Source organism: Hydractinia symbiolongicarpus, chromosome 8 (genome assembly GCF_029227915.1).
Source record: "Hydractinia symbiolongicarpus strain clone_291-10 chromosome 8, HSymV2.1, whole genome shotgun sequence".
Taxonomy (NCBI): domain Eukaryota; kingdom Metazoa; phylum Cnidaria; class Hydrozoa; order Anthoathecata; family Hydractiniidae; genus Hydractinia; species Hydractinia symbiolongicarpus.
In genome coordinates, this window is record NC_079882.1 from 23,773,749 (window position 1) to 23,784,784 (window position 11,036).

The 11,036-nt window shown below is 36.3% G+C and overlaps 1 protein-coding gene across 1 annotated transcript; it reads right to left on the reverse strand.

Moving 5' to 3' along the window:
* Window positions 1-3,157: 3,157 nt before the first annotated feature.
* Window positions 3,158-7,899, reverse strand: LOC130655392 (keratin, type I cytoskeletal 9-like). The gene is made up of 4 exons (XM_057458142.1): window positions 7,582-7,899; window positions 5,703-5,788; window positions 3,784-5,470; window positions 3,158-3,649 (listed from the first exon to the last, which is right to left on the reverse strand). The coding sequence occupies exons 1-4, from the start codon at window positions 7,727-7,729 to the stop codon at window positions 3,531-3,533; spliced, it is 2,040 nt and encodes a 679-aa protein (XP_057314125.1). The 5' UTR covers window positions 7,730-7,899; the 3' UTR covers window positions 3,158-3,530.
* Between the last annotated feature and the right edge of the window lie 3,137 nt (window positions 7,900-11,036).

Genomic DNA, 11,036 nt, shown 5'->3' on the forward strand with positions numbered 1-11,036 from the left:
CACCGGTAATAGAAACACCTGTAAGTTACAGCTTCTTACAATCATCCTATGAAATCATACAGAAAATGAGCCATAGCTACTGACGGCGAATTTACGAACTCTGTGCACGGACGCGGTAGGGGTAATTACAGGATCATTTACTTTTCAATAAATTTGTGGTTTTGTAATGGGTGCGCCCGGTTGGAGTCCATCATGCCGATTGAGTAATTTTTGAGCTAAAAATCTTTACAATCATATTGCGCATAATTAACCGTTACATAATAAAAAACAATTTTAAATACAAGCTTGTGGATTTTCTCTTACATACTATAATTATTTCCACACTTTATTTAAGTACTTTCTGTATCTTGATATTATTTGTATTAGAATTTTGAAAGTTGCTAAAAAAACAGAAATTGGTGTCTGTTAAAGTGTGCCAGTAGGTTCGAGTGTTTAAAATTTACCTACAGTCTGGTTTTCTTGATAATAAAAAGATGTGAACATTCTTTTTACAAGATATTTTCAAAGCGAGTAAGTGAGAAAGTTTTTTTCTTCAGAAAAATCCTTTAACAGCTAATTACGCGAGTATTCTCTCTTAAAAGTTCTTTTTTAAAGTGGCTAGAAAACAGGAAACACATTTCTTTCGATATGTTTTTTAAAGATAACCCCAATCACTGCCCCTCTCCCTCCAAAAATTGCGTGAAAGGACTAGGGCAAAATTATGCATTTTAAAGATTGCTGAAAATGAAATTTCCAGCCTCTGTCTGTTTTCGTTAGCTCTTTGACAAACGATAAACGTTCGAGTGTTCATTAGCAAAAGAGGTGGAGGGAGATAGGTCCCTGACTCCCCTATATGCCAAACGTCAGTGAACAAGGAAAGAGGTCAGGGCAAAAGCGTACATGTGCGTACAGGGGAGGGGGGATGGGGAGGTGGGAAAAGGGGAATAAGCAGTTTGGTGCGTACGTACTTTATGGATGCCCCGCACTTTTCGAGTGCTAACCTCTTGCTGGTTGGAGATAAGGCATTTGTATTGAAAGTGTATGTAGCGAATCAGTACCAACAACAACAATGAGCATAAACGGGTTTATTAGAATATGTTATGGAATCTTTGCAACCCTGTGCAGGATATTTCGATACTATTTTCTTGTCTCCTTAAATAGTATTTCAAGTAATTAACCACAAATTTTGTTGTTAAAATTTCAAAATTTTAAATGTGAACCCAACACAAGGGGATGGAGCACAAAATAAAAGTAAAGAACAAAACAAGTAATAATTTTAAGTCTTGATATCCATTCACACCAGAAATCTGTGACATTTCTAAGTCAGTTCCATCGTAAGATCAAAGCAAACTCGTCCCCAGGACTATTTGCTTCTCAACGGCGCTGCGCTTTCTGATAGAAGGTGCTGGGTTCAAGCTTGAGATCAAAGCGCACAACTTTTCTGGAGTCTAGTGAAAGTAGGTCTCAAGTTTTCTCACATCACTGCTATTAACTACTTCAACTTATTGTTTCATCACCGTCTCTAACATTAGAAGTGCGGCGTCTTTCAGGAATCACTTTAATCGCTGACGTCAAAGGGATCCACGCTGTCGGTCTACATCACTATCTGCACTCTGTAGCCAGCCAAGTAACCTAGTACACGTATCATAACTATTGATTTTACAATAATCGGATTCGCCAGACTTATATTTATCTATTTTCTTTTAGGAGGAATGGGAAGGAGCGCGTAAAAAGAGGATTTAACAAAAAAATGATCCAGATAAAGCTTATTTCTATGATCATACTTGTTTTTGCGTGTTATAAATCTCCTTGCTTTAACGAGTTTTAGATAAGTTAAATGCCGGCCGAACCTATGAAATAAATGGAAAAATTTGTTGGCTTGGCTCAACTTTGTCCCCAGGTTCTTGTGGCCCCTGAGCCGTTATTACCTTTTTGCTGCTATCAACTTCATCAACAAGGCAAAATGCCCTGGGAACGAGGTTGGGTTTGGGTGTTTGTTTTTTTATGTTAGCTATATTTAGTTTTTATTTCATTGCACAAAATCTGGTTAGGAACTCATATATGAAAAGGGGATAGGTCCTTTGAATTCTTTCGAGAAATAAGATACAGATAAGAAGAGATCATAGAAAAGTTTAACAAATTTAGGAGAATTCTTTTCTCAACCCTGCCACTTTCGTGCAAAATTTGACAAAACTTTGATGCAGTAATCGATTTTTAAATTCTGATTTTTGTTTATCTTTTATCTCAACGCTTCGTAGATCGTTTTTAGAAAAAAAGTAAGAAACAGTATAAAAAAATAAGATGTAACAAAGGTGTGACGCAGAAATCATATTATTCACATTGAAGCCAATTGCAGATAAAGAATAGGTAAGAACCATAACGACTTGTTTGGAAGATTTGTTCGGGAGTCTCCACTGGTCTGAATAATGTTATAGTTACAAATAGTATAATGCAAAAATAGGACTGCTACGACTATGAACGGCTGATAGAGTATTGAATAATCACCCCTGTTCCGTTCCACAAATACACCCGATTGTCGACTTTTTAATTTTCCAGGCACTGCCGTGTCTTTCATGTCTTTTAATTGAATTAGGAAATAATGAAGACTTTTTATCGACGCATCTATGTATTTTACTTTCCATACCCCCGCCCCCCCTTCCAAACTCCCCCCCCCCTGACAGAATTTTTTACCATCCTCTCTTACCTCAATGTATTTTCTAACTTAATTTATCTATGTTAATTTTCAATACATTTTCCAGCCCCTCCCTTTCACTCCGCCGGACATTTAATTGTACTAATTTCAACGGTTATTGCATATTTTGGCAATATTCGCAAAATTATTTAAAAAAATCCCAATAATTTTTAAAATTTTATCTTAAAGTAAAGAGTGCAATTTCATTCAAACTAAGAAAAAACTGGAACACTTATACTAAAATCGTATAAAAAGGATCGTGTAGAGCAGGGCATTTAAATATTTTGACAAAATTACCGACCAAATATTAAACACCCTTACCAATTAGGGCCAAAATGTATAGGATCATACACTTGCTTAAATTTAAGATTCGCTTTTTAGGAAAAAGTTCTCCCTAAGTAAGTTCAGCATAAATAATCCCTCTCTCGCGCATATTTGTAAAATTTTTACAACATATAAAACCACAGGAATAAAATAGTGGAGATGTAGTAATTCATTAATAATTATTATTAATTTATTAAACTATAACATGTACACGTATATGTGAAATATAAAAAGATATCCTAACAGGTAACTGATAGATTTGGGAAAACACGCACTCTAAACTAACACCCAGACCCAAATGTTAACGATGGTCAACATAAACATCTTGAATTATTGAGAACACCTTGGACACCCCGGTTGCCTTCTTTAATAACAGCATACTGTTTTGCTTTTAATGTAGAAGTGTCTATTGTTTTATCTTTGTACATTTGTACATTTCTTGTGTGGTGTTGTGTTGTGATGCATTTTTATAAAATACAAGTCAGTTCTATAACCATCAGCATTCCTTAATAACTATCCTATCTCATAATGTTGTTTATTCTTGAACGGAGACATATCGTCGTCCCCTGTAGCCAGGATTGAATCCTGCCATTTGTTGAAATGTTTGCATGGATGGATCACCTGGAAAGCGTGGAAGCATAGATCGCATTGAACCTAAATGTAAAGAAAAAAAAGTGAATTAGCTACAAGAACATTTAGGTTTAGATGCATAACAGATTTTTTAGGTTTTAACACATGACTAATTTTGCCTTAAATGCTGTCCAGAATATTTTATTATTACTAATTACCTCCCATTTCTTCTTGATTCATTCCCATTGGCATACCTTCTGGTTCAGGCGATTGCGACATCATTCCTGGGAAGCCCTGACTACCTTGTTGGTCCATCTGTGGCGGTGCTTCTTCCATTCCCCCACCCATGCTTGGACCATTCATACCAGCACCCATCTGTTGAAACATTCCTGGATCAGGTTGTGGTTCCTGACCAAAGATTTGGCGTTTTACTTTTGGATGATTTATGGTATTTCGAACATCTGCTGAAGCTAATGCTTCTCCAGGGTATGCCATAGTAGTAAATCCAGGATGAGTTACTGGATGGCCGTAAGGTGTTGCACTTCCATGCATCATGCCATTACCAAATCCATCTCCCATGCTGTGCATTCCAGGAAAGTGTCTTTTTGAGCCTAGTCGATTCCTGTTGTTTATTATTGGCATAACAGATTTCTTATAATGGTCTGAACCATCAATACTGTCCGGTCCATCACCACCAATACCATGAACTGCTCCCAGTCCGTGAGCAGCTCCCATGCCATGCCCTTCAAGGTTACCGGAGAAAGAAGAAGCTAATCCGCCCATGCCTCCTTCTTGATAACCTAACCGGTAGTTGTCGCCACTTGCATAACCATAGCCGACATGGACAGTTTGTTTCTTCGCAGCTCGCTCAATGGTATCTCTTTGTTTATTTTTACTTTTGTTTTTTTCCTTGTCTTCTGAAGCGTCTACTTCTTTCGTATCTCCATTTTTTGCAACTTTGGACTTATGCCACGGCCAACCCCAGCCATACAATCCAGTGCCTACTCCTGGATAACCATGCCAATATGGCCAGCCATATCCACCATGGTAGCCAATTGGTACGCAAAATCGTTTAGTTTGTGTATTTTGACCACCTTTGTTGACCATGTCTCTGCAATGATAAGCCATTGGGACTGGAGGCATTGCTGATTTCCCCCATCCATAACCACCTCCACCTTCATGGCCACCCCAACCGTAGCCACCACCACCGTCGCCTCCCCCATAACCACCATGGTGTCCTCCACCTATACCACCACCATAACCTCCACCTCCGTAGCCACCACCACCAATACCGCCGCCACCACCTCCATAGCCACCACCTCCATAGCCACCACCTCCATAGCCACCACCTCCGTAACCACCACCCATATGGCCACCCATTTCATGGCCTCCATGTCCATGTTCGTGCTCGTGTTCATGTTCATGTTCGTGCTCATGCTCGTGGTGACCATGTCCTTCATGTCCATGATGCTCACCTCCCTCTTCTTGTCCCCACTCATGCACAAAACCGTGATGATGACCATGATGATGGTGTTCATGTTCATGTTCATGGTGTCCGTGTTCATGTTCATGGTGTCCGTGTTCTTCTCCGTGATCTTCATGTCCATAATCCCCATCTCTTTTCTTTAAAGTTGACTTTTTGTCGTCGTCATCCTCATCCTCTTCTTTATTAACCTCAACACTAGAATCATCATCATCTTCCGGAATTGAAGAAGGAACTTCTTCTTTTTTACTTGCAGACTCATCTTTTTCATCATCATCTTCCGATTTTTCATCATTTTCAGGCTCTTCCGATTTTTTTTCTTCTTTCTGTTCTTCATTTTCTTCTTCATTATTATCATCTTTTTCATCTTCAACGGCGTCTTTCTTTGAACTTTCTTCATCTTTCTTATCGCCTTCACTTTCCTGAGTCGCAAAAAAGAAAAAAGAGGTCATAAATGCATGTTATCGCATAACAACGGAGTCTGTAAACTAATTAAGCCTTCAACCTTCTGGAGGAAAGAAAAGGATTATTGATTATTACGTATCACCTTGACTATTTTTTTAAACCAAAATTTAGCCAATCATGTAGCACACAAAGACACTTGAAACAATAGTAAATTTAAAATCAATTTTAAAAATGAAAATTGCCACACACCGCTTCCTCAGGTTCGTCTGAAGATTCTGTTCCTTCTGTTACGTCGTCTTTTTTGCTACCACTCCCAGAATCACTATCTCCAGATTCTAAAAAATAAAAAAAACAAAAAATTATTAACAAGTAGACCAGTTTGGAAATCTATAGGTGATGAGACTTGAGGTGCGTATTAATTTTACCAATTGAAATGTATTTTTTAATCGTTATTGGTAATTTATCATTGTTTGTGGACAACCACAAAATGTGATCTTTTCTGGTAATTAAACAACCAAACAACCTATATTCCTTAGAATACGCACTCGGTTTAGAAAAGACTCTTTTTTGGTAAAAAATCTTTCTATAATTAGTTTTCTTTAATTTGAGTTGCAACTGGTACAGGAATTCCGGGTTAGGTATTTCCGCTTCCCAAGTTTTCAACGACATAGTTTTACTCACGAAATTATTTACGTCCTAAATTTTAGGTGAGTATTTAAATATTCGGAGATAAGCATCTCGCGAGCGCTCATTGTCACTTTCGTTTTATTACACACTTCATATTTTCTAAGGAAAACGAAGGGGGTCTTTTGTAATTGCAAGGAGTTTGATCGGACACCTGTAGGGCAGGTGAAACATGTTTCACAGAAACAGGAAAGAAACGGTATCTGCTCCTGATGACGGCCGTTTTGGCACCGATCATTCTCGTTGTTTTGGCAGTCTACACCTATCGTTTTTCTCCCGTTCTGTTTCATTTCATTTTGAGTTAAAATACTTTTACTTTAATTGCGTAACGTTAAGGCGCGCTAATTTTTACAATTTCCAAACGTTGATAATTTGTTTTTTTGAACAAACGGGTTGCTGGACGAAAAGAAACGCAATAACTCGTTTACCTACAGGCACTATTTCCGCAACTTTATACTATAAATAGGAAAGACCTAGATGGTTCATGTTTGTTCCTTTAAATAGACCAACTCATCCTCTTTTCTTCACACGGGGAGATTTTATAACAACCTAGTCTCAGAAGTTATGGTGTTTCAGCTGTGGGACTGTTTTTGTCCGGTTTTTGACTCTAGATGCAGGGTTCCCACTCATTTTGCTAGTTATTTTTTTAGGATATTTAGGAAAATTCAGGAGAATTTTAGCTGGGTTTTTTTAGGAGATTTATTTAAGTAGCAGGGGAAAGACATACAAAAATTTCCGACTTATATTCCACAAAAAAATCCATTTAAAAATAGAGTTCCATAAATAGTTGTTTTCTAAATTAAGGAGATTTACAGGAGTATTTGCAAAAATCAGGAAATCTTAGGTTAGGAAATGTTAGGATTGTTAGGAAGCGTGGGAACCCTGAAATGTATGTGATCCGTCATATAAGGATTGACTATGCTCACCAAATAACCGCCCATAAATAACTAATCTAACTCCTAGAAAGTACCAAATGGTGATATTCAAATTGTAAAACGCCTTAAGGGACAATATCGATATATCAGCAGCATACAGACCTACACCAAAACTATAATTTTATGGTGCAAAATAAATTACGATGATGTCATACTTATTTGATCTTTTCTGTCTATTTAATTAATATTTGACTCAAGGTATAACTGTAACATTTTTACTACGTTTGTATTGGCTACCCTTACTTCTATCTTGAATAATTAGAAAAAAAGTCAATTATATAAAAATTATATTGGGGTGGAAGGAAGTGCGGGTAATGCCCCTAGGCATCTTCCTTCTCCACCCCACTGCACCGTTATTAAGAAGGAGACTTATAAATGCTATAACGAGTTACTATTTTTTGAAAAATGCTGATGCGGAAACACGGTCAAATTATTTTGTGACAAACACATTTCATGCTACACCCTTCACGGTAAATAGACAAATGTTTTTATGGAGATAATTTACTGACCGGAATCTTCGTTTTCATCTTCATCATCAGCTGTGTCTACATCCTTCACAGTGTCTGATGCTTTCTCTGATGGTATTGGTACGCAATATAAACTTCTAGTTAGCAGACACATCAGGAAAATCGTCCAGCAGATTTGCCTGTTCATCATGTCTTCGGCGTTACTCTACCGCATGGACCCCCTACGCAATTACGTTCAGGTGTAATTATATAATTATAATTAGTATTTTTATTAGTATATTATTGTTTTAGTTCATTAGTAGAAATTATTCAAGAAAATTATATTTTCATACAGATAATGAGAAATTTATGACGGTTGTTAATAATTTATGAGTTGAAAGCAGGTTGTCGCTACGCTTAACTGAACAAATTTGTAGTAATAACCAATGGTAATTTTTTTGAAAAAACAAACTCATAAGCTTGGCCAGTTGTTTATGCGAAAACTTGAATGGTTAATGCGTTTGCTGAAATTGTTGAAAATGGTACAGAACAAAATAAAATTTGAATTTTACATATTTTTTCATCATACTAATTCAGATCAAAAATATTATGATAGATTTTTGCGTAGAAAGAAAGCAATGGGATGCGCGAAAAAATAGCGTGTTAGCGTACTTCCCTGCGCGCGAAAATCTAATGCGCGCGGGAATTTTTTCCGATTACGCGAAACTAGGAAAACGAATAAGATTTATACATTCTCGTTCCCAGGTCTCTTTGAGACATCTTACGAGACATTTAAAGTTTCATAAAAAATTTTTCGCGCAAATTTAATCATAAAATTAAAACAATAATAATCACAATATTATCAGTAGTGGCTTTTGATGGCAAATCTGCCATGTTAACACAGGGGACGTTGGAAGTTAAAATTTTATGAACATTAAACATTTTTATAAACTCCTAAGAAATGTGCAAGACACTGAGGCGTGCATAAAACTTTTTCTATCACTATTTTAATAATACCCGCATCTTGTCTCTCTGCATGGACGTTGCAGAGTGATTCCATTACTTCATGCTAATAGGCAAACAAAAATGCACGAAATATCGATAAGAGAAATATAAACAGCAAAAATATAAGGACCGGTGAACCCGTGGATCTTATTCGGGATAATAAGTAGCATATATAAATTGCCTCTAAAAAGGAGCGCGAAAATTAACGCAATTAAAAAATGTGCAAGATTAAATATCGCACAGAACTTTTATTTAGAGAGGTAGACATATTCTAATGTTTTTTATAATTTTGAACAAGCCCAATAGGAAAATTTGCAAATGGGATAGCTTAGGAAATTGTTCAGAAGACTTTTTTTAAAAATGACCGTTGTCTCAATATATCTTTTCTACGTAGGTAAAATCATAAATAGTTCTAGCACTTGTAATGACACTGGTTTAGATATGTAACTTGACTGTTTGGAAGCGCATAATGTAATTTGACTGTTTGGAAGCGCACAATGTGACTTGAGGTTATGGTAGCGCACAATGTATCTTGACCGTTTGTAAGCCCACAATGTATCTTGATCGGTTGGTAGCGCACAATGTATCTCGACTGTTTGGAAAACAAATAAGATTTAAATATCTTGAGTATCTTGACCGTTTGGAAGTGCACAATGTATCTTGACTGCATGGTAGTGCACAATGTATCTTGACTGCATGGTAGTGCACAATGTATTTTGACTGTTTGGTAGAGCACAATGTATCTTGACTGTTTGGTAGCGCACAATGTATCTCGACAGCATGGTAGCACAAAATGTATCTCGACTGTTTGGTAGCGCACAATATATCTCGACTGCATGGTAGTGCACAATGTATTTTGACTGTTTGGTAGTGCACAATGTATTTTGACTGTTTGATAGCGCACAATGTGCCTTGAGCGTTCGGAAGCGCACAATGTTTCTTGAGCGTTTGGAAGCGCACAATGTATCTTGAGCGTATGGAAGCGCACAATGTATCTTGAGCGTATGGTAGCGCACTCTTGACAAATAAATTCATCAGGTTTCACAAACTTTGGTTGTGTTTATTCTGGTTTAATTGCCATAGAAGGTCTAATAAATATTTACTAAGTACATGTATCTCCATGGCGAATGCGTGAAGACATCTCCTTTTCAGATGCAAGACGTCCATTCCCGGAAATGGAAAGAACCTTCATGTCGTTCTTTTCTGCACAACAAAGGATATTTCACCCAACTAACTCATTATAGTTCTTTTTAATGTCCTACTACTGTATTTGAGAATTTTACATAAGAAGCAACACTGTAACTTGTTAGAGGAATATTTGAATGAAAAAAGGAAGCAAATTTGTGAAACGAACAAGAAGTCCGTTTCGCAATATTACAGCTATAAAAAAACTTATTTTATCGCTAATTCCACGACAAATATAGTTTTTTTTTCTGCAAAGTTTAATAATTTAACAGAAAAAAAGAAAATTGCCATCTTCACATTAATCATTTATACCTTACCTATATTTTCTTCAAATAAGCTCAACTGGATTATATGGTTGAATGCAAAACAAATATCTATGTGATGGTTGGTTTTAAAATAACAAGAAGAATTTAACAGCTATCACTGTAAAAATATAGATTTAGGAGTAGTTATTTTTGTTGTCTAATTTAAAATTGTTATATGGGTGCAGGTTTAACTATATGTTATGTGATGCTTCTTCCGGTGAGACGTTCTTAAAGAGTTTTTTATTACAACTTAACGTTTGAACTAATACTTAAGTTGCTAAACAAGTGCCTCAAACATGATAAAAGAATTGCTTAAAGTTTGCTTAAAAAAAGTGAAAAATTTTCAGGTTATTAAAAACCAAAAATTACTGGTGTGCACACACAATGGGTTGGTTTAAGGGACCATTTTCAATAATTACGTAACACCCATACAGGCAATTTTTTATCACCCCCGACAAGCATCGCAACAAATCTTGTATCACCCACCCCCTTGTTAAGTAATATTTCGAATCTTAAGACCTCATCTATTCATTTCTTATTGTACCAAAAACATTCATGTTGCAGATAATCATGCAAGAAAAAAATTCAAGCTTCCACCAGATTCCAGATTTTCGTAACAGTTCGTAACAAAATTAATCACACTCCCACAACATAAGGGGGGAGGGGGTTAATGACCCCCTCCCTCACGTAATTATTGAATGGCCCCTAATGTCAAATTATCATTTAACCACCCAGAATTAAAACCAGAAAAAAGGACTGTTCCATAAATTAGAATAGATAATATCTTATAGTGAATGCAAAAAAAGGTGCCAAGATTAAAATCAATGTGAAAATATCTCTTTTCAATATTGGAAATTGACGCGTCAAATTTCAAGCGTTTGCAGACAGTCCATTTTTGTAACAACCAATAAAAGTTTAGAAATGCTACCTTTTTTAATGTGTAATAGAAATTTAAGAACATAGACGATGGTAGCTGAGCCATTAGAGCTTTTTAAAATCAGCTTTGTGTCAATTTGTGTCAAA

Excerpts from the sequence above, each read along its gene's own strand:
- LOC130655392 (XM_057458142.1), bottom strand. The coding sequence starts at position 7,729 with ATGATGAACAGGCAAATCTGCTGGACGATTTTCCTGATGTGTCTGCTA. Across the intron at positions 5,789-7,581 it reads AGATGAAAACGAAGATTCCG|AATCTGGAGATAGTGATTCT; the intron begins GTCAGTAAATTA and ends TTTATTTTTTAG. Across the intron at positions 5,471-5,702 it reads CAGACGAACCTGAGGAAGCG|GAAAGTGAAGGCGATAAGAA; the intron begins GTGTGTGGCAAT and ends TTTGCGACTCAG.